This window comes from Rhipicephalus sanguineus, chromosome 1 (assembly GCF_013339695.2).
Source record: "Rhipicephalus sanguineus isolate Rsan-2018 chromosome 1, BIME_Rsan_1.4, whole genome shotgun sequence".
Lineage (NCBI taxonomy): Eukaryota > Metazoa > Arthropoda > Arachnida > Ixodida > Ixodidae > Rhipicephalus > Rhipicephalus sanguineus.
Window position 1 is genome coordinate 32,642,768 of NC_051176.1, and position 24,800 is coordinate 32,667,567.

Consider the following 24,800-nt stretch of genomic DNA (forward strand, 5'->3'; position numbering starts at 1 on the left):
TGTTGATTGTGACAGACATTTTAGCGGCACGCGTGTAGGTATTACCAGAGTCATTCAATGCTTCTTATGGTCACGAAACTGCCGCGTCAGTTTCATATGGAGCCCGCGGCCGCCGCCAGAGGCGCAGCTGTGCTTGAGAGGCGGTGCGAACGGTGCTACCGCTGGTGTTGTGTGTGGGAGAGCCTCGGTGTTTTAGCTTTCTAAACTTCCGCAACGGTCGCTTTGCTTTCACGCTTTTACTTTTAGCACTCAGCATGCATAAATACAATCCTGAATGCGTTTTCTGTTTTAAAGTAAAGACCCGCGAGGAAAAAAATCCAGTATCAGACACGCTATTCGAAGGTCGCATGTTCGGTCCCTGCCGGCGGCAAGTTATCTTTTCGTCCACTTTACTTTCTTCATATTTATATCCCAATTATTACAAATAACATCCCCTATACTCTCGTTGGCATTACTGTCTGTTATTTCTCATTAATATTGTATCTAACAAAGAAAAACGAGCCCTTAAAAGTAATCTTTCCTTCAGCTCAAGACATGCAGCTCGCGTTGATTTCAGCCGAAAAAATACGAACATTCGGGGATTAACAAAAAAATACCAAGATATAATTACGAACGCCATAGCGGGGGACTTCTGAATGATTTTTGCCACCTAGGGTCAAAATGTGCCTAATTATCAGCGCACTGGTGTTGTTGCGTGTCGACCCCATCAAAATGTGGCCGCCGCGGCCTCGCAAGCTCCTTTCGCCTCAACACTACGACACTACGATAGGTACAGCTTTTTAAAATTTCCTTCAAATTAAGCACCGTGCATTCGCAGCAAAGTGCCAGCGGTGCCAGTTGTAAACATAGGCAAAAACACGAGCTGTTACACGCCCATTCGTGTGGCTACGATGCGGTATAAACAGGGCGTCGGCCATGCACGCAGCTTTTCACAAGACGACTCACGTGGTCGTTTGCATAGTGGTCGCATTGTCGATGAGCGAGATCGAGGTTTGCGCTTCGTGAGATACGAAGGAAGTCCTTCAAAAATCATTGGAGCGGCGTCAGCCTTCAGCGTTGGTTTGTCGCGTTTCAGGGACGCGGAGTCGCCGTTGATGTTAAAGTCATACGCAGTGACAATGTCCGAGGCGTCGAAATAGTTCGCACATACACGTGTATAGTTCGACTCAAAGTTAGAATCGCCACTTTCCTGCCGCGATATGGCCCGCTTCCCTTTCTCGCGCTGCTGCTTGTCTAATGGTAAAGAAAACAACGACACCTTTCTGGTTTTCTTGTAGCCGGAACGGCACCCCGGCGCACACAACATCTGTTAGGCATCCTAGTCCTGAGGCAACGTTTACGCTAACTTAAACATATCATATCCAGCAGCTTGTCTCGCACTGCGCGAGTATTTCAATACGCGGACGGCGCAGACGATCGCCCCTGTGGCGCAGCGGCGGCGCGTTGCGGCATTTTAGAGCAGCGTATGAAGCTCGCCCATAGCGTGACGGCGCAGTTTCGTGACCATAAAGAGAATTGAATGACTCTGGTATTACTGAACATTGCTTTCATGACGTGCCGTGCGACACTTGAAACGAGCTATCAGCAGTGTTTCTAGAACAGATGACGTTCGCCGCTGTATCGCCGTCACACTTTCAAGCAGCCGATTGGCCAGACGTCACGAGCCTCTGCGAAGAGCGCATTTTGCTGTCAAGGCGACTTGCAGAACAGAAGCTGCGTCGGCACCGTGCATGGCGTAATGGCACGCATGCGCGAACGCTGTTTATTCAGCGGAATGATTCTTGGTCCGTGGTTGTAACTTTGACGGCCCCAAAATCAAGCTGCACTTGTTTTGACGCACCTGCGGTGAGACTGCCGGTGATAGACGCCCCTAAACCCGAGACTCTGGCGCAGTTTGGCGCAATTTTCGTCGATATTATCAGGATGCCGCAGTAAATACTAGTTGGCGCAGTTTGGCGCAGTTGGCGTAGGAGTGGAATCACTGCCGTAACACAAGGCAACAGGAACTCTGGTCTCAGCATATGCCAAATCACTGCTGTTATAACACAAATTGGAGTTGCAGGAATAAGAGCACTACTCGCATTATTTTTACATAAATTCGCAACTTTAATTATTCCTTCAGAGTAATACACATTATTGCCTCCTTGTGTTCAGGTGGCTATTTTTTCAGCTCCATCAAGAAAAGCAGCAACTATGGCAACAAAAGAAGTCTAACCATACATGACTGCCAACAATCTGACCATTGGTCACCAGGTGAGATGCGGGGCGATAAACAACGCAGTAAAAAAGGCAGAGTTTGCAGGGCAATTTAGAACAATGTTCTTGCACATTAGCTCACTGAGAAGGCCATGGAACAGTTTAAAGAAATACACATGGATATGAATCACGAGAAGTTTTAGGACATTTTCCCGGAAAATCAGAAGCCCCTTCTTTGCTCCATACCTAAGGTGATGCACAAAATTCAAGAACATCATTACGTACAACACACTGCCAGGGCCCACGCAGCGCTGAATAAAAATTATCGTCAGACATTTTGACACCAATGATAGCCGTTATTGATATCGTACTGCTATAAACATCCCCTTACAAAATTCCCTTTGGTCTATGTTACAGCCAAACACAGTTTTCCACAATGAAACTGTTTACTAAGTGGCTAACACTGTATTGATTACAAAATTCACTCCTTGAGCTAACTCGCTAAACATCGGCTTCTGTGTACAACATGAGTTATGCCTCCTTAGTGCAAAGAAGCTCCAATAAAAGAACTGCGAGTCATTTTTGGATGATATAACGATGTGGTTCATGCTTCAAAAAGTACCAACATGTAGTTCCAGACTAATAAAGTGTAGTGTTAGCATTAGAACAGCATATGCATTTCCATGCTGTTATATTCTTTCAACATGCTCATGATACATAACCATACCTGCCAAGTTTGGAGAAACGGAATCCGGGAGATCTACTAACGGGGAGGGAGGGGGGGTATAAAATATGTCGACCGCAGGAGGGGGGGGGTATAAAGTATGCCGACCGCGCGGGGGGGGGGGGGGTACTGCGATAGCAATTATATGGACACTGTCAGCGGGATTTTGCGGTCGCCGCTGATCTGTACAGAGCCCAAACAGATAACATCGCTTTTACGCATCGTCTGTTTCACGTGCGAGTAAAAGCGCGTGACGAACGCCGTTGAAGCAGAGATGAAACGACCCGGCCGTCACCGTCGCGCGAAGGGCACATGCGATAACATCGCTCCGCGTGCGAGGCCTGTCGTCGCTTGCTTACCAGTTATTTCGTCGGGCAAGGGACCATAAGGGGCGCCGTTGAGACGGGGACGGTCGCAAGCGCTGGTGAACGCGCTATCTCGACAGACATCGGTAACGGCTACCCTTTTAAAGCAGTAGTGACAAAATTTTGAAGGCGAGATAACTTGTGGGATAGATTTGTGTGTACACAAACGCATCATCTACGAAATCTTAAGGGCTGGTATAACCTATAACACATTTAGGATCGATTTTTAAATTGCGCGTAGCGCATCTGTACGCGAAACGTCTCACCTCGCGTCACGACATCAAACAGCCACCTGCATCACGAGCTTGTGATGAATGAAATTGAATTCCCCAGGCCAAACTGAGAAGCGCATCACCGGCAAGACGCGGCGCAGTGCAATGACACGTTTGCGTTGGCAGCACTGCGGCGCAAAGTGCACTAGTACTTCATGCGCAATGAAACTGAGTTGAACCTTTCTACCATCGTTAAAAGAAAAAAAAGAAGAATCCTTTCTACTGCGTGGCCAGACAAGGCACTGGACGCGCGGGGTAAAACTGCATTTCCGGGAGATTTTCCTATGACCCGTACAACCGGGAGAAACGTTCAAAATCCGGGAGACTTGGCAGGTATGCATAACGAACTATGCACCAGTTCTATTCTATTCATATCAACAATAACCCAATTTCGCAAATGCTGATATAACACCTTTTTGGTGGTTATTGAATGCAGTGATGGATGCGTGACATCCTGCATGTCACATCCTTTTTTTACAATCCTAGGCCTCACCACTGACCTCATGTTTCATAAACAAATGGCACTGAACATTACTTTTTCCCCCTGGACATAATCTTGAAATTCTTATGTCAGGCTCACACACTTGTTTCACTCGCTCGTTCTTTACAGCTAAGATGTGAAAAAAATGCAGCTAAAGTTGTTCGTGTCCTTCTCTGCCTGGTCCTTCGTCTTTCGCGCTGTTTCCCTCCAATAAGATGTGAAAGCTGCAATATAGGCATTTCTTAACACTTATGACATACCTCTGAATTTGTCATCCAGTAAGTGCTGCACAGTTTACCTGCCAAGAATGTGTGGTCGCTGCGGGGTCAATTTATACACTGTTGGCAGTTTAATATTATACCAGTCAGACAGCCACCTCAAACTGCCTTTAACTATGGCACTATCTATTTTGAGTGATACAGGCACAGTGTCACACACTCACCTTGGGGAGAGAGCAAAGCTTAAGTACAATAAAGTGAGGAAACTGAATTATCCACTTTGGCAGTTAGTACGGTGCCCTAAAGTAGTGAGCGAATACTTTAAAGTGCATTTAATGTAGCTTACCGTTATTAAAAACAGCTTAAGAGTAATCGGCCATAATATATGAGGCATGCTTTGAATTAATTTGTGCTTGTGACCACCCCAATATATCATTCAGGTGCACAAAATTCGTAGCCAATTTGGTCTGAATGTTCCCCAGGACCACTGTACACTTATGTTTCGCTTTAAGATAATCAGCTATTGCAACGAAATTGTCAATTTCACTGAACAGTTTTTATTGTTTGCACAATGTTTGCAAGTTGACCCTGAACCCTAACTGTTCAACTACTGGTCTGGTACTGCATGCCATGCTGTAATAGCAACAGAATAAAAACAAGTCAATGCATGACATGGAAGTATGGAAAATGGAGTGCATGTGAATTCGCAAGACAACAGCACAGCCTCAATATGTGTTGCCTGGCAAACACTGGTACCGTTGTTACACGGGCACGCTAACCTCAGTTACGACGAACCTCAGTTGCAGTAAACCGCGGTCACATCCATTTATACGGAAAGCCTAACTGCAGTTATGCCACTAACTGTGGTTGCCCCAAACTGAGGATGACGACCTCAGTTAACGAAGCTAACTAACAAAATGGCGGTATCGATGTCGGCAGTCCGAGGCAGCATGGTTCTAACGAAGGCCGAAACGTCGTCCCAGAAGCGCGTCAACTGATATGTCTCAACGCTAAAGTTGCTGATAAATGAAACAGTACGGCAAAACAAATCACGGACCGCACACGGATAGACACGGTGATAAACATACCAGGCAACGGATTGTCCTGGCTTTCACGCCGACCGCCAGGTGACTTCGCCCATAGTTGCGAGCATCAGCCCAAACTTCTGCCAAACATTGTCAAAATACGTGATGCAATAAGCTCGGGGACTGCAGGTGTAAACAGGAGGTATTTATTTCAAAGGGAATACATTTTATTTGCAAGTATATTTACGAAACGCAGCTAAATCTTTATATTTTATTCGTGAAGCTGTGTGCCACGTGACCTGCTTCACAGCCGAAAACCATCGACAGCTTTTCACGTGTAACAGGTGCCAACTGCAGTTGGCGGTAACTGTAGTTTACTGCGGTTAACTGAGGTTCGTCGTAATTGAGGTTAGCGTGCCCGTGTAACTAGGGTATGAGTGAGATGTAGTCAGCCATTCGTAATCAAAACCTTCTTTCTCTGCCCACAGATGGCCCGTCACAACGCATGCTTCGCGTTGAACTGAAATGAGACAACTGGCTTGCTGGTCGCCGAGCGCACAAGTTGCTGCGCACATGAAACAGTGGGACTGTTCTCACGGCCACTGAGCGTGAAACGCTGCACAAGTGGCAGTATTGTGGTGCTTCACCACCAAGTAATGATCAATACGATGTGCGCTGAACACTCATTCGCCTGCTTCCATATGACTGTATGTGCAGTTGCTTTGTTCAGGATTGTGTGATACGATCAGCCCATGTGTGGACAATCAAATAAAATCAAGTTTATTTTCATTCTGTCATGCAGAAAGAAGGGCAGTGACAAAAAGCTGTCTTTAGAACAGCTTGACTAGTTCACAGCCCTATGATATATCTAAATTAATATAATAATAATTGCCGGGGTTTTACGCCCCAAGAACACAATATGATTATGCAGGACACCGTAGTGGAGGGCTCTGGAAATTTTAACTACCTGTAGTTCTGTAATGTGCACCTTAATCTAAGTACACGGGCCTCAAGCCTTTTGCCTCCATCTAAATCTGGCCACGGCAAGCAGCATTTGATCCCGCAACCTTTGGTTTAGCAGTCGAGCATTATTTCTAAATGAGGGAGTACATGGTGCCACGAATAGTTATTAATGTATTTATGTCACAAAAACACTGCTTCGTATAGCAGCCCCCTTCCTCATCCGTATGTTGCGCTGAGAAAGACTGAAAATTGTGCCAACATGGGTATGGGTCCATGCTCAAGAACAAAATAGCATGAAAATAGATGACACAAGCACTAACACAAGCGCTTCAGCATCTGTGTTGTCTATTTCTTTGTCCCTATGTTTTCCATGCACTTTGCTTTTGAGCACGTACTACACAACCCGTGGTGTGCGAGTTTGAATCAACTTGAATCACTGCGTCAGCCCCACTGCTGTGCCCATTGACAACATGTGTCAGTTATTAAAGCAGCACTTGTTACACTTTCATGCAGTTAGCTGGCACGTACAATCGGTTGCAAAGCTGTACAATCCCAAGCAAACTGTTTGTGAGATGCAGTGCAATGAATAATGCAGTAAAAAGGCAAAGTTTATAACGAACAATGCTCTTTTTATCACCCTGGAAATTAGGGCAACAGGTTAAATGCTATCAAACTCGCAAGTAGCCACAACACCAACACTTTCTTAAATGCCTAAAGAACACACGCAAGAGAGGCCTGACCACCATCCTTGTATTTAGAGCCCAAATAAGATTACACAAAATGTACACCAGGCATACTCTACAACATTTGAGGAGAACTTCCTGGCCTAGTTGGTATTGCTTACTGTATGACATTTTGCCGCTAGTAAAGACACGAACACGTCGTGTTCGTGTCATTCTTGTGTGTAGTGTTTTTACTAGCGGCAAAGTGTCAGACAGTCTACAACGTTTGTCATACGTAAAAGCAAGTCTCCTAGAAGTCAGGTCAGTGTGGGTGCTTGGCTAAGGAAGAGCCCGATCGAGGCAGTGGTTCCCCACGGCTGTGGTGATGATGCAGCAGCTCTTGAATAGTCTGCACAATCAGATCGATGGCCACTGCAATAGGGGTGAGAAAGAGCCTAGTGTGAGTGAAATTTTGAAATGAGATGCTGTTGCAGATTCCTGTTATTAACCAAGTGGAGTTATAAGTAAATGGGCAAGTTCTAACATTTATGGTTTGATGCAATAAATACATATGAATATGCACAATCGTGTTTGTGTTTTTTATGTCCTCACCCATTCTCTTCCACAGCCAGCGCTGCACCAGCCACCATGCCAGCACTGGCCAATGCGTCACTGGCCAGTGCTGTGCCGGCCACCTAGAGAGTGCTTGTTTTTGTGCATTGTTGAAAAGTGGCAGCACAATGTAAGTGATTTTCTTTTTGTTTGATCTTATTGGCGCCAGATGTCTAGTTTTGAGAGCAACTGGCTGTAAAAAAAAATCTTCTCCGAGACCTGTTCTCATTGTAGACATGGCGACGGGGAGTAGTTGGTCTCTAAGAGCAGGAAACTGTTCAGATTCTTTAGACCAGGGGTCTCAAACACGCGGCCCACGGGCCGCATGTGGCCCGCGATACTCTCGCTTGCGGCCCGCAGCCCGCACATGACTGCCTTCGTCCCACATTTTGGTATTTTCTTATTAAGTGTCATATGTGTAGGAGCTACACAGGCAAGAGTGGTCTAAAGCATTGTTTTCGTGAGGCACCCCCTGCGTTCACAATTTGTTGATACGTGCCCTTGAAACCACTCTGTATTTCAGAATCGGCGTCCCGATTTTAGTCATTTTGGAGATCGGTGTCGACATGTTGTTGGAATCCTAGCACTAAATCTCCTTCAGGAATGACCCATATATGAGGTATTGGAAAGACTTTCTTTCAAATGGCAACGTCTGCTGGCAATTTGGACAAACTGGCCCCTCCCCCCTTATTTTACTAGGCCACCAGCTCATCTAAACCTTGTGACAAGCACCTCTTTTCTATCACCGCACGGTAAGACAAGGGTTGCATTTTGCAGTGATGGAAGCGAAATTTTGCTTTTTGGAGCACACTCTGGAGCAGAAAAAAATGCTAGTTTGGAGCAGCTATTGACATTTTCGGAGCAGATGGCAAAATATTCCAAACGACTCCTAGAGTTTAAAGCATTATTTAAGCATCTCATAAGTATTAATACTTATTATCAAAGATATTGCACATACAGTTATCACTGCTAATTGCAACAAACAAATAATTAAGCAGATGGGTGGTCACTGAACACTACGCAAGATGAGCTATATATTTAAAATATCCGGTACTTGAAACAAAAATGATATAAAACCGATGAAGCTGAGTCCCAAATTATAAAAGAAACTAGAATCACATAGAGCAGTTTATAATCGGTAACAGAGTAAAGAAATTTGTTATTTTCATATTTCACCAAAATAGCCTGCATTTGCAATTTCAAAAGAAAAAAAAAGACAAGAAAACAAGTTCGGATAGGTTGAAAAAACAGCCTTGCCATTTCTTGTGGCAAACGGCCGCGGCGGCTGCATTTTCGGTGGAGGCGAAAATGTCTGAGGCCCGTGTACTTAGATTTAGGTGTACGTTAAAGAACCCCAGGTGGTCGAAATTTCCGGAGCCCTCCACTACGGCGTCTCTCATAATCATATCGTGGTTTTGGGACGTTAAACCCCAGATATTATTATTTCTTGTGGCAAAAATGAGGTCGGAAATGACAAAGTGATAAGTGTGATCAGTCACACATCACAGTCCTCCCACCAGCAGTTAGTAATCAGTAAGATACCGAACTAATCTCACACACATTTTACCAAAATAGTCTGCCTGTCATGTACAGCTACATACAGCTAAATCGGAGACATATCAACAATGCCACTACTTGTGGCATTGTGAACATTCCGAATCTCTTGTGACGGCTGTTGGATTATTCGAGCGGCCGTGGTCGAATAATACCATTGCATACTATTTGCTTCGTCTGCTTACACAGCCATTTGTTTTCGTCACAAGTTCCTTCGTCGAGTCATCGGAAAAGCTGGAGGGTGACGAGCGCTCACATGAAGACGGAAGGCACCATTTTGACTGTGAGGAGCACGTAAAAGTTGCGACGTTATCACACGTGGAAAAACGTGAAATGACATTGTATATAGTAAAACAAATATAAATTTTATATCTCCTCGGTGCGTGCTGCGCCTCTTTTCGAACAGTGTCCCACAGATAGAAAATACATCAATGTTGTTTTGCTTAATTCTCACGCAGAAAACAAGGACGCAATTGTGGGCGGTTTTTCTTCAGCGGTAGCACACGCATAGTTTGGCTCTGCAGCCTTCTCTTGCCAAGACAAATGTCCGCAAAATATAGAATGGTAGTAGACAGCCTGTTTTTTGTTACGTTTTGGTTCGCTGGATGATGATGTGCTCAAAGCTCATTGTTTTCAGTTTACCAATGCCATTTCGGAGCAGGTCCGGAGCAGTTACTAACAAAAATTACAGTTTGGAGCAGCATTTCTCTTTTGGAGCAGTTTGGAGCAATTGGAGCAGCACTTCCATCACTGATATTGCTTTCCATATGCAATTTCAATGTCTAACTATTTTAAACAATTTTGGGCCCCTTATATATATATATATATATATATATATATATATATATATATATATATATATATATATATATATATATATATATATATATATATATATATATATAAATGACACCACACCGCCTTAACTTTTCTTCATGTTTACGCTTTACAAAAGCACTCCTAAGCCAAAGTATCCTACTTCTCTGTTGGTGTGCATTCACTATTCCGATATTCCATAAACCCCTTTGCGTATACTGGAATGCTGTGCACGCGTAAATTCTCTGATATAGCTCATTGAGACATCCCAGCGAGCATGGCCCAAGCATGCGTCTCCAGGCACCTCCTCGTCGCTGCTTGGAATGGCGTCCATTTCTGAATCGCTGTTTTGCAAAGGGTCGAAGTGAAAATGATTCACGACGACGCGCATCGCGACAATTCCCAGTTCCAGAATCTTGTCTTGTCGACGCCTTTGACGGCGATACAACGGCGTGACTCCACGTATGTGCCTAGCAGACGAAATGTCAGCTGAACCTCACGTCACTTCCTTCTGTGGCCACGTGATCAGTTGGAGCGCGGTCTGAAGGTGACCACGAGAAAGCGCTGGCAGCGCTACAAATTTGCAGGATTGCCACTCGTGTTAACTTGTGCTAGACACTGGTCATATTAATCAATAAAACAGATGGTTACTTGTCCGTCACTTGAGCATTTTGAGCCGCGAATCGTTACTACGGGGTATAACTACTCGCGGATGCAAAAATTTTGGCATGCATAAATTTGATGTCAGTGCTCCTTTAAAATGCAGATCAAGTTGCCACCAGTACCTTCACTGCGCAGAGTGCAAATGTGCACCTTGTTTTGATGACACAACCATATTATTTCAACACGGCGATCAAACAGCTAGAGAGGTAGCCGAAGCTATTTTCATCGCAAGGTTGGGAGATAACTGCATAAGCCACCCTCTTTATCATTGTCAGATAAGCAACTAGGCTTGCCGGTTTCAGGTTTGTAAGCGGCGAAAGCGAATTGTACATTATTTTTTGCTGTTGCACGGAGTCATTGCGCATGGCCAGTTGTGTTTACATGTTGTGTTTCTGAAAATAAATGTCATTTGAAAGACAGCGCCTGGATCGTCTCTCTTGCCTGTGTCCCTGCAAAGGAGCAAGAAATACTGGAGGGGAAACTCGGGGCCAGCGCGGGCCGCGATAACGTCACCCTAGGAGAGGAGGTTGGTGAACGTGCGCGCTTTGGCGACGAAAGGAACTACCTGGTTTCTTCTGCGGAAGGAGAGCGCGTACGCCCGCAGTCTCCGACGGCACCCGTGCGTCGCCTGCTACTGGCCGCTTACGTTAGCTACGTTGTCGTGTGCCGCCAAAACATTTTTTGCCATAGTGGTTTGCCTTAAGGAAACAAAGCGCATGTAGAACATCTTAGTGCCAATCTTTTTGGTTCTTTATATTTTGCATCAGATGCTTTTGAGACGACAATGAAAGGAAGAAACTGGCACACTTCGAAAAGCAGACGATCTGCAATTGTAGCCAGGCGCGCGTCGAAAATCACACATAATGTAGCTTGGTGATCGATTTGCAAGTTTTTCGATATAAAAAAAGACGGCATTTGTGCTAGCATATTAGCATGAGCCATTAAAAATTGCCGATCAATGCGATACAGAACTACTGCGCAGGGAAAGAAAACGTACGCTTCCGAAGCACGTTTGGGCAGACGTGAACCGACGGAAGAGCAGAACAACGTCTGCCGCTCGCTTCGAGCAGTGAGAATCAATGCTTCGCCAGATACTGTGCTGCTACTCTACGGTGCGAGTGTTGACTTTGTAAGCGTTTGCTAATATGTGACAATGGGGCGTAGATGGTGTCTCCCCAACTGCAAATGCGGATGCAAGTCCTGCGCGGAAAACGTTCGAAATTTCAATGCTCCTACCCATGAACGCATGCAAGAATTGGCGAGAGCTATTCGAAGAGGATCGAGAAGTGACAGCAAGCGACTACGTCTACAAAAAAAAGTATTTTCGCAGCGGAATGCTCAGCAGGCGTAATATACAACGCTAAGCTCAGACACCCTTGACCAGCCCAAGTTCTTGAGACTCCTTGGACCGGTACCTTGCGTTTTTTTACGCAAATTTCACCTGATTTGTGCCCAGCAAAGAAACCAAGGACCGGTCGGAAGGTCCCTGAAATTACCGATAAAAGTAGCGCCAAACAAGCGAAGGTGGAGAGTACTTTGAGAGTACTCTTACGAGCCGGAAGTCCACGGCGAACACAGAGACAACCTCCAAACTGCCTCAAACTTCCAGGTAAGCTGCGTCGAGAATGAGGTGTGCCTCTCAGCTTTTCGTATCTGTTTGTTGTAGCTCAACGTTGAAGAATCGCTATCACGAAGTTCTCGAACAAAACACTTGCCAGAAGAGCTTGGACACGTGAGAATTGCTTTTTTATTTCGTTTAAACATATGTATGCAAGAAACTTTTATTCACGCTTCAGACAGCTCCGCCGCATTGCCCCCCCCCCCCCCCCGTCATGAGCGCATATTGTACATTTTCACAAACATCTCATGTGTATGTTGAAGCATGTGAAGGTGAAAAAACTAAAGCGAGCCGCTCTAGCGATTGTGGACAGCATCGTGAAATCATCGCAGTTAGTTGATCTCTCTCCCACGGCCCTCCGGCTGGCTTAGCCAAAGCACGTAGTAACGTTTGCCGTCTTGTTTAGCGACAAGCTTCGTGTTCAGCCAGCGATACTCTGATACAGTTATCTAGTACAAAGGCGCCGCTCAAGCACCGTGCAGCGGCGCGCAAGCAGACAAGAGCGGGCTCCACGCTTCCCTCGTCTGCCGCTGCAGCGCGGCAGTTCGGCCGCGGTTCTGTAGGTGGCGCTCTCACGATGTCCGCCGCCGCGGACATCGTGAGAGCGCCGGCCCGTTTCCGTCGCTCGGAAGGTGCATGCGATAACATCATACCGATGGGGAGGCCTGCCGTCGAAGCAGACAGGAAGCGCCACGCCCTTTTTAACGAGCATGAAAAAACGCATGCACCCTCCGTCACTCGGAGGGTGCATTCGCTCGGAGGGAGTGGGGGAGGGTTGTCGCGCGGGCAGCAACTTTGAACTTTGAATCTAAGGGCGCGGTCGCGATCGCTGGCGCGCGCGCTATCTTGACAGCCATCACAGCAGGCGGCTCATATACCCTTCTACGTGCTGCGCTCTCAACAGGAAGTGTCTTCGGAGAGCATCTCTCCCTGGAGCGGCCGCATTCTCTTACACGAGCGTTTTATAGTTACGCGAGATCGGATACAAAACAGTTAGCTGCCAGCCTCACTTAGTATAACACTACAATTTGTTGTTATCGCATTCATTGCTTCGCCCTTGCGGTGAAACTGACTTTTTTCCGTGGTCCCTGCGGTTTTTTTTTGTTTTTGTTTTTTCGCTATTGCACAATACATGTATGGCGACTACGCAGCTTCGAAGGTGCGCGGCTAATGCAGCGGTAGAATAAAGGCAATAAAGTCGTAGAGGGCTCGAAGCGTTTCGGCGTTCCTGTTGTTCGCTTATGACTACGGTGGAGCGGACTTTAGTCTTCAGCTGACCTCAAGCGAAGCTACGACGTGAACACTCGTGGCAGCCAGCTGCGCCGTGATTTATGGGTCCATTCACTTATGCCCCAGAAATACATACGCCAGTTCTTCCGACATAAATAAATGTTTTGTTTGTATATTGTGGTTTGAAAACGAATTTGGTTAGTTTTTTTGTTGATACGAAATTTCGGGTAATACAAGTATTTTCGCTCCCACTTGAAATTCGAATCACCGAGATTCTACTACAGTACTGTACCTAGTTGGAAGTGGGTGTTTGCCACATTAAACGCAAGCCCTTAATTCTAGCACTGCAAAAGCAGTTGTAAGGGCACTTCCGCGTCAGCAGTTTTTGTTTTATGCTTGATGCTTCAAATGGTTTGTGTAGACAGAAGTGCAGTCATTATACGATAAAAGACACCAAGAAAGCCACTGACCTTCATTGTCAGCACCTCTGGGAATTATAACGTCAGCATACTTCTTTGTCTGCAATAAGAGAGGAAGAAACATAAACTGCATGAATAAGACTACAGAAAGCTGGCACTCACGTTCGTGGGAACATCACATTATACAAAAAAGTAGAAAGGAAGCCTCCGGTGAAGGAGAGCAGTCAGAACTTTCACATGCCATAAAAGGGAGTAAGGGGAGTAACATGCACTGCTGAATGGCTCTCGGTTAACTTAGGTCAGCTTAGACAAATGCACAGCAACCTCAGCCAAGAGGTTGCAGTTAGTCTCACATTTAAACATAAAAAAAGCTGGCCAAAAATTCGTCCTGGTCCTGGATAGCGTTTTTTTGTGCTGTCTCTTATCTCAACGCGAAGTAAGCGGTGAGAGCTGAGCACATGGACGTTTAGGAGCTGATGTCTGTTGAGATGGCATGTGTGACACCACCCCTTTGATCAAAGTTCCCAGTTGCTGCCCGAATGACGCACACCCCCACCTTCAAATATTAAGTCGACGTTGATTGTTGAAATAGCGGTCCAGAAACCTCGTAGTGCTACTTTTGTGCAAGTGCTCATTTTGAAATAAAATCACGGTTTAGTGGTCCCCATCGCGTTTGCGCACTTCAAATCACCCGCCCTAAAGCGGCCTTTGTGACGTCACTGTTGCCGTGCCCAACGTTGCCCGCCTTTACTGCGCGGCGGCGTGCACTGGCGGCGTGCACCATTCGGGCATCCGGCAACATCACATGCATGCGGCATTTTGTCGAACTTTCTGTCAGAGCGACTTTCACGAGCGCCCAAAACACACGCGGCAGTACGTGATACCGAAGCTACCCCTGAGACGCGACCGCGTGAGCAAAGCCTGGAGAAGCGCAGTTCGGCGAAAACGGAACCTTTGAACCACGTGCGCCGTTCCCCAAGCAACGCCAAAGAGGTTCTTTTTTTTTCGTGAATCAAACAGAAACGAACAAACAGCATTTTATTACGTCTCTTGATGCATGGAAGGCTCTTTTTTTTTATTGCAGCTAGTTTGATTACGAGTGATTAATTGTAGTCGGACTCTCTCACGTCATCGGGATCATTTCCAACATGTCCCGCTCGTGGCGCTCATCGTGTGATACATTCAGCTTAACTTCTCGGTAAGTAGGGCACTACTGTTGATAATATTGCCGTTTTAGACGTTGTCATACATTAAGTTTTCACTCTGATATAAATTGTTATTCGCCTTCAGTGTTCCTTTAAAGGGGTTGTGAAAAGAAACTGAAGCTTGCAATCTTTACTGCTTCAATAAGCATCGGGCATGCTGATTCCCAAATATTTCGGCGCAATATTCAGTCTATATTTACTAACGCCCGTTTGAAGCCCTAGCATTCTTGCGCTCCTAAAACGACAATGGGGCACCGCCGACCGCCATAGGCACTTACCAGGTGACGTCATCTTCAGACTGTCACTGATCCCGTTAATGGGGATGGCAATCGCCGGGCGGATTCTAAGGGCTGGCGTCACGGCCCTCCGAAAACGCACCACAAAAGCGCGGACAATTTAGAGTTGGTCCTTTGGTGCGCCAGCGAACGCCGGTTGTGGTCCAAAGACCGAGTCAGAGCCGAGAGTCGATAACACAAACGAAAACGAAATATATTCTCAGTTAAGGCAATACAAATAACACAAACACATGCACACTCGGCTGGTACCCGTTACAGCTTCACAATATAATTCAGATGGTGTTTACACAACGGGAGCTAAACAAACAGATCACACGCTACGAATGCAATCGCATGCATTTCAACTATTCAACGACAGTTAAAGTCCTGAATAGACAATGGCGTATCCAGTCCACAATACTTGGACGGTAATCGAATGCTTCTCTTCAAGGAAACACTCACGCCAGCTCCAGCGTTGATCGTCGTAGCTCAACTGTCGTCGTGACTTGTCACGGCTCACACGGTGTCGTCATCGGATTCTTCCAAATCGACGATCGACTGACCGCACACCATCATAAACACGTCTTCTTTGGCTAACGGAGCCACACTTCGCATAACTTCACCATCACCGGGCCGACTGACTCGCTCACTCCTTCGCTGACTGTCTCGACCTTCCCTTCTTCACTGTCTCTCGTCGTTTGCACGCTTTTATCCCTTCTTCCCCGGTTTCTAGAAGCGTCGGGAGGGTTCTTCGGCGTGCAGTACAGCTAAGGCTAGAGAAAGGGCGAGAGCTTTCTCGTATGTGGTGGTGGTAGTGGTTTGAAGAGGAAAAGGCGACTATTCTGCAGCCCGGTCGGGAGCACGGCGCAGCGCCTTCTCGTATGTTCGAATCGCGGCGGCATCGCTCGCGGATGCGTCAGCCTTTCCTTCTAGAAAGATCCAGGCTTTGCCGGGCGTTCGATCGTGTTGACTGCGTCTGTCTCGAGTGGGTGAGGAGGATGCGGCGCGCCGGCGTCTTTTGATCACGACCTACTATACTCCTGACCTGCCCAGATGTCCCCTCTCCAGCGCCCACGTTCTACTTCATACCTCCTGCCGCTAGGAATGTAACCTACGAGCGTTGTGGCGCTAGTCAGCACCTGTTCGCTGACGTCAGCTTTAACGCTCGAGATGATGTTTCGCCAGCGCAGAGCGCTCATATCACGTAATTATTATTCATAAATGCAAAATACTTTGGAAATAAAAATACGGAAAGTGAATTAGAACTTTTTTTGCGTTTAAAAGGACACAGCCGTCCTACACTATGCAAGTCTACGGCTTCTCACGTTAGTCAACCAGTGCGCAGTAAATACTTAACCGCACAGAATAGCTTACTTAACCCTCGGTCTAAATTTGCAGAAACAGTCACCTAATGCCGGCAGTTCGTCACACAATACAGGCGTTCTTACTCCAGCGCCGTCCAAACGGTCGCAGAGTAGCAGACGATGGATGGATGGATGGATGCTATGAGCGTCCCCTTTATAACGGGGCGGTGACATGTCTGCCACCAGGCTCGAAGGCGAAAAAAAAGAGAAAGAAGAAAAAAAGCTTCCTTGTTTCATGTTGTCCTAATGCCTTATCTACATTGATTAAATCTATGTTATTATACCAAAAAATATAAATTCACGGTCCATCTCTCTGCCTCTTAAGGCAGAATGACCTTATTTTCCCCCATTATTCATTTTTGTACTTTATCTCTACTTTTCTGCCACCAATACTCTAACCGTCTCTTACTTATTTCTATCGCGGACGTGTTCAGCTTTCCATTGTTGTCCCTAAAACCCAAGGCTTCATGTAGACTCGTGCCCACACGTATACCTGGGTGAATATCGCCACATTCAATCAGTACATGTTCCATCGTTTCCTTAGTTCCCCCGCAGCATGTACAATGTTCTTCTTCGTTACTGAATCTCGCTTTATAACTACGCGTTCTAAGGCAGCCCGACCTTGCTTCAAACAGTAAAGCGCTTCCCCTTGAATTATCATAAAACCTTTCCCTCCTTATTTCGTTTTTTTTTCCTTTTCGGTAGTTACTCAGAGCCGGCTTCTTTTCCATCGCTGTCATCCAATAAGTCCTCTCCGCCTCTCTGACCTTCCGCTTAATGCTCCTTGTTGCCATATCGCCCGCACTGCCAGCCGTATATTTACTGGTGAGCCTCCTAGTTCTTTTCCTCCACTGCGTGTCAACGCTTTTTCTATACAAATACCTGAAAACCTTCTCTGCCCATCTACTCTCCTTCATTTTCCTCAGCCTCTCTTCGAATCTCATTTTGCTCTGCGCTTCCCTCACTTCAAAGCCTGTCCATCCCATATCACCCTTTACCGCCTCATTTGTCGTCTTCCCGTGAGCGCCCAACGCGAGGCGGCCCACCGTCCTTTGATTTACATCCATTCCTGATTGCACCTCTGACTTCATGCACACCACTGAGTTCCCAAATGTAAGCCCCGGAACCATCACACCCTTCCACAGCCCTCGAAGCACCTCGTACCTATTGTATCCCCATAAAGCTCCGTGCTTCATAATTGCAGCATTCCTCTTTCCCTTTGCTACCGATGCTTTCTCTTGTACCTCCATATATCTATCCCCCTCATTTACCCATACTCCGAGGTACTTGTACTCGCTTACCCTCGGTATTTTTTGGCCCTGTATTAAGACCGTATGGTCTCCGTGATCATTGAATACCATCAAACCACATTTTGTTGCACTAAATCCTAGTCCTAGAGCCTCACACTCCCTTCCGCATATATCTGCCAGTCGCTGTATATCATCTTGACTGTCCGCAAATAAGACAATATCATCAGCATAAAATAGACCTGGAAGTTTCTGCTCAACCATCGCTCCGACCTGTTTGTGTGACAAATTAAATCCAATGTTGCTACCTTCTAGCGCTTTTTCCATCCTCGCCATGTACAGCATGAATAACAGCGGGGACAAAGGGCATCCCTGTCTCAGCCCCTTGCTAATTTCAACGCTGTCCTTGCTACTTATTCCTTCCCATTCTATACAAACTGTATTTTCTCGGTATATTTCCCTCAAAAGCTGTACACAGTCGTCACCTATGCCCACTTCCTTCAATATATCCCACAAAATTTCCTGATTAACGTTGTCATACGCCCCGGTGATATCTAGATAAGCTACGTATAAGGGCCTCTTTTCTATTTTAGATATTTCTATACACTGGGTAAGAACAAACAGATTATCGTCTAACCGCCTGTCGATTCGAAATCCATTCTGAAGTTCTCCCAAAATATCATTTTGTTCTACCCACGCTTCTATTTTTAATTTTACTGCCTGCATCGCCAACCTGTATAGCACCGATGTAATGGTTAGCGGTCTATACGATCGAATGTTATCCTTTTCTCCCCTGCCTTTATATATTAAGTTCATTCTACTTTTTCGCCAACTCTCTGGTATTTCCCTCTCCTGTAAGCACTTTTCTACGGCTTTCAGCAGTGCTTCTTTAGTGTTATGTCCGAGTTCGTTAATGAGGCTGACGGGAACCCCATCTAAGCCCGGAGTAGTGCGCTTAGGAATTTTTCCTTCGGCCTTCTTCCAATTGAACTTCTCTAGTACTACATCTTCGTCGGTTGCACCCCTTTGCGTACTTTTACTCACCGGGGGAATCCCCTGGGGGACCTTTTTAAACGAATCGGCTGTTATCTTTCGGATGTAACCTAGCGCTTCATATCCTTCCAATTTATTTCCTCCTTCATCTACCATATGTTGTTGCATTGTGACAGACTTCCTACCCAGCGCTTTTAGGTGGCTCCAAAATATCCTAGGCGCGGCCTTCTTTTCGCGAATCTCTGTCATCCAGCGTTCACTTTCACCTTTAATTTTTGCCTCGACTAATTTCTGCACAATGGATTTTTGCTCTAAATATATTTCCCATATTTGGTTGACTTCGTCCTGTGGCCGCTTCTCCTTTTTTGCCTGTCTGTGCTCCCGTGATGCCTGACGTCGCATCTCGATCGCTTCCCGGATTTCTTTGTTCCACCAACTTTTTCTTATTTTCAGTTTTATATCCCATTTGTAATATTATGCGTTTATGATCACTACCCAAGCTGTTAATGCCTTCTTCGTCTATTCTCATCTCTCTAAGTTTGTCATATATTCCTTCTGTCATGAGACAGTAATCAATGCTCAATTGCCTGTTTCTGACTTCCCACGTGATCTGCCCCTCACACTTAGGCCCCACGTTAACTATCTCAAGACTATGTTGCTCGCAGAGATCTAGCAATAACTTGCCATTGGTGTCTGAATATCCGTCAAGGTCATGAATGTGAGCGTTCATGTCCCCTAGAAGGATTATCTCGGCATCATGGCCAAATTCTTTAATATCGGTGCTTATGCATTTCACTATCTCCAGATTCTTTTCTCTGCAGTTATTCCCTGTCCACAAGCAAGCTACACCTAGCCACGTTTTCTTTCCACCTACTGTGCCCGAAACCCATATGTGCTCTGAACACGTTTGTTTCACTCTCTCCCATTTTGTTCTGCTATGAATTAGCATTCCAACCCCCCCCCCCCCCCCCCACCTCTCCTTTCTGATGTGATCCTGTTACATCCTTCCCAAACATAATTTTCAATATGTGGCGGCTCTTCCAAGTCTCTAAGGTGTGTTTCTGTAACCGCATAAACACCTATCTGTTCCTTGTTTAACTGTCCCTCAATCTCTAACCATTTTGCCTTTTTTCTGCCACCCTGCATGTTAATGTAACTAATTGCAACACACGCCTTCTCCCTTCTTTTACCTTTTCTCTGTTTTTTCGCTATACTACCTGTCAAAGAGTCCCCCTGGTTGTTTTCCTTATTACAAGCTACCATGGGCACCGAAGGGCCCGCGTGCCCCCCAAAAAAGCTACTGCGCGTCCTGCAAGACGCCAACCCACCTCATGGCCAAGCCTCCTATCGAAGTGTATTCCGTCTCTTCGAAAACCACCCCACCTATGCACCTCTCTGTTTATTTCCACTACCTCGATGCCTTTCTCTCTACTCATCTGCCATATCTCTTTGTTTGCGTCGACAACCGCTCTTTGCAGGTTGCCGTCACGCACCGGTACCTCCGGTATTGTGCATACCACTATCTGCACCTGAGGGGAAATGGCGCGCATGTCATCGACCCCTTTCGCCAATGTGGTCGCTAGTTCGGCTGATTCGTTACTCAAGACGTCGTTTAGACCTCCCGCGATTATCACGAGGTTACGTCCATTAGACTTAGTTGCGAGTTTTGCGTTAGCTTGTCTCATCACTGATCCCAGCCTATGGCCCGGGAACTTCCCTATTAAAACTCGTTTGTCGCCTCTCACCCTTAAACAGGTATAGGAAGCGCCACCTACGGCAAGCGGTTGAACGAGAGCGGGGACGCGCGCTCCCATAGGACCCCCGATATCTGGGCAGGTCAGGAGTACAGTAGGTCGTGCTTTTGATGCTTGTTTTTTCGTCGTTCGCGCTTCTTGGTCGCGCGGCTCGCGCCGTTCTGTCGCGCAGCCGTTTGAAAGTGGCCGTGCGCGCGCTTTATAACGCGCTAATTTGTGACACAGACATTTGAAAATAGTAAACATATCGTTAACCTTCGTTTGCTCTAAAATAATATCTATATGAAAGCTAGCAAGTAATAAAATAACAGAGCACTCAAAGTCCAAAAGCCGACTGCGTTCTAACTCCGGTGGAGGAATAAGAGAGGTGTCCGAATGGCGCCCGCTACAGCTTCTAGCAGTTTCCAAGTGATGGCGCGCTCGTCTCGGCCACTTTAGGCCACTTCGGTTCAGGGCGATACACGTGGGCAAACGAGGTGAATGCACGCTTTGTAATTTTCTATAGCAATCAAATCATCAATCATGTATAGCAATCAATCAAATCATGTACAGCAATCAATCGCCCTGTCTTTCGTCGCCTTTCGGGGCAGAAAATAAGGAGTACGTCTCCCGAGACGACTTGTACGCGGTCTTGAAGCGCAGTACACATTTTTGCCCATTACAGGTTCACATAGCTATTCATGCCGCAAGAAACCACCCAAAAGCAACGCACATGCACCAAAAGAAAGCACAGAAGTACTCGCAACTGCACGTGACATGCGTGAACGATAGTCATCCCTAGAGTTGCAGCAACTCTATGGACGGATGGATGGATGCTATGAGCGTCCCCTTTATAACGGGGCGGTGACATGTGTGCCACCAGGCTCGACAAACAGAAAAAACTTTTTTTGCTCTTTTTTTTAATGTTGGCCTCTACTTGGATTAAATCTATCTTACTACAGAAAAAAAAAACGTAAATTCACAACCCAGTTCTCTGCCCTTTACGGCAGAATCTTCTTATTTTTTCCAATATTTATTTTTGTCCTTTCTCTCTCATTTTCTGCAACGAATACTCTAACCGTCTCTTACTTCAATCGCGGGTGTGTTCAGCTTTCCATTGTTGTTCCTAAAACCCAGGGCTTCATGCAGGCTCGTGACCAAACGTACACCTCGGTGGATGTCTCCACATTCAATCAGAACATGCTCCGCCGTTTCCTTATCTTCCCCGCAGCATGTGCATTGTTCTTCCTCTTTACTGAATCTCGCTTCTTAACTACGCGTTCTAAGGCAACCCGATCTCGCTAGTTCAAACAGTATAGCACTTCCCCTTGAATTATCGTAAAATGTCTCCCTCGTTATTTCGTTTTTGCCTTTTCGGAAGTTACTCACAGCCGGTTTTTTCTCTATAGCTGCCATCCAGTAAATCCTCCCCGCCCAGTTCCGGGAGGTATCGAAGATACATGTATCTTAGATACTGTCTTAGATACTCGTTGAGTATCTTGTATCTGTATCACGATACGTCTCGCAAGACGTGTATCAGTATCTGTATTTCCGATACATTCAATAATGTATCGTGTAAGATAAAAGATACTGCATCGCAACACCCCCGTGCGAAACAATAAACGTTGGCCGAACTCAACTTCTCAAGCTGATACTACTGGCACTAACGCACCTGAATAAAACTAAACGCAGAGACATTCTCTGATCTTTCCGCCAGAGTCCTCTAGCGGGTCCAGGCGACGAGGTCTCCGCGTCCCTATTTGGTGGAACAGTCACATGGTGGCGCTCGTGCCGTCCCGACAAAATCAAGCGCAAGAACGTCTACGCCGTGCTGACCTTTTGTTTTCCTGACAGTTGCTGTGCAGTGTATAGTGCAATGCGTGCGGTGTCTGTCGAACAAATTTGGTGCCGCTGTAGAGTCGTTATCGAAGTTTCTCTTGGGTGGTGCTTCTTTAGAATGTGTGAAGAATCCAAGAATGGGGTCGCTCTGCGTCTCGCGGCTTTCACACATAAGTGATGTGAAGGATCTGGTGGATTTAATTTTGACTTACACTCGAAGAGATTGACTTATACGCAGATGCGCTTCTAACAACTATCGCACCACCGGTACCGATGATAGATGTAATAAAAGAAGCAATTACCTAACAGAAGATATCTTTGTGTACCGTATCTTTTTCCTCGCGCTATCTTTATTCACGTAGTTTGTAAATTCATTAGTGTTTTCTTTGCTGTATTTTATTGAATAACGCACAATACTTAGGTCTCTATTTTTTACTGTCTGTTTACAGCAATATGTCTTTTGTAACGTGCTGCCGAAACAAGCTCTCGACTTTGTTCTTACTTTTAACCGTCTGCGCCATTTCTGCTGCTGTTTGATTATTTACAATTTACATTCCACTCGAGTTTATTGCTATGTCAAGGCGATGTTGAGGAGAGATATAGAATAATGCGAGGGTGCCTGGAGTTTAAAGTAACAAAATTTATGTTTAATACTTCGTAAAAAAGCGAAATTTAGTTTCAATTATAACAACGAAAATCATTATGAACCAGCTTGAAGATGTTAGGAAGAATATTCGAGAAGCATTGTATACCAAATGCACCGTTTTCCTCATGAGCATCCGTTTTATGATATTTTCCATAATCAACGAGTTTTCTATTCTCTAGACTTGGCAGGTAAGTTGACGATAATTCATGCTTAATTGTCATAGCTATTAGGTGTGCCGCCTGTATCATGCTTCTGTTCTTATTCAATGTGATTGTTCGATAACCGCTTTTTTATTTTACTTAGATATATATTTGTTTTCCTTTGTTTAGGTATGCTCAATTTTTTCGCTGTTAATAATCACCACGTGATGAGAGCTGTAAGTGGCAAAAGTGTGAATAGCGACGGTGCCCTGACATGCTTTGTGCAATTACGCAAGATCTCTTAGACCTTTCTGGGCCGCACATGTTATGTCATAGAAGAATAAATGTTAAACGATTGCACGTTAGTATGTCGCTCACGAGCCTTTTACGCCAGGACACAATTAGAATACCGTATGAAAAGTCAGTGTAGTTTTAGGTACTCTACATATACACGATGCGTCACGAAAAATGCCGCTACCAGCGCTGTTGCTGCTGTACACCTGTCCGGTGATCTGGTGTTGCGGATACGGTAATGCGCTTACGGACAATGTACAACAAACCGGTATTGTGGCCACCGTGCGGAGGTTCCTTATTGAAGTACTTGTAATTACATGGCAACCACTTAGCTAGTCGGCGAGCTGAGCAGCGACTCCGATCAATTACGAAAGCAACAAGCAAAAACCACTGACAGCGCAGTGTATAAACAACTGTCACGTTGAGCACCGAAAACAACCCCAATAAGTTGTTTCGGAATGAAACTAATATACTTTAAGCAAGAAATGGAAAACTTTTGAGATACTAACAGATATTCGTTCAAATGAAACAAAGCTGGTCACAGTTAGGAAATTTTCAATGCAAATATTTTTGCGCATAGACATTCGATGCTCAATAGAGGGTGACCAGAATAAACATTTATGGTTTTCTTAATATTCACCACGGGTAGGTACGTGAAGACAACCTTTGCGAATACGTTGACACAAAGTGGGATGACCATTATCGCTGACACCCGCCCAATTAACTAAGATTGTACAATGATCTTTTTGGTGACTGCAGTAAGTGGGCATGTTTGTTTTGAAAAGTTCGAGTCAGTCGTGTTTCTACCCAGTTCGACTTGGCAGAATATTTATAGCATGTCCGTGCCACTAGGTATCCGGCCGCGAAATTTAATAGCGGTTAGTATGATTACGCGCACAAGACAGTATAGACCCTTTCGCTGTTTACAAACAAAGCTGCTGGACGACTTCCGGTTTCGTGCGCCGGAGTTGCCGAGTAGCGTTGGCGAGGAACAAAAGCCTTAGCGATTAACCGGCGCATTTTCAACACTTTTCTCCCTGTGTCTGGCCAAATATTTTATATAAATGTTTTTCTAAGCTGCACACACAGCATTATAAGAGTTAGTCCTTCACTTTAAGCGCCTTCTTTTTACCTAAAAGCGGAAAAAGAGTCTCTCCTTACTCTGACAGCACTTCAAAAGCACGCTTTCTGCTTCGGCGTTAGAGAGTGATAATTGAAGTGACCGGAAGTTTCTTGGGTGCAACAC

At 45.7% G+C, this 24,800-nt stretch overlaps 1 protein-coding gene across 2 annotated transcripts in view; it reads right to left on the reverse strand.

The window, feature by feature from the left end:
• Positions 1-2,082: 2,082 nt before the first annotated feature.
• LOC119390287 (uridine-cytidine kinase 2-B) overlaps positions 2,083-24,800 on the reverse strand; it is a 197,569-nt gene continuing 174,851 nt past the window's right edge. For both annotated transcript variants that reach the window (XM_037657878.2, XM_037657867.2), the window contains 2 exons: positions 13,870-13,918; positions 2,083-7,338 (listed from right to left, as the gene is read on the reverse strand). In XM_037657878.2, the coding sequence (XP_037513806.1) occupies positions 7,229-7,338; positions 13,870-13,918 (159 nt within the window). In that variant the 3' untranslated portion in view covers positions 2,083-7,228. The remainder of the gene's footprint in view (positions 7,339-13,869; positions 13,919-24,800) is intronic.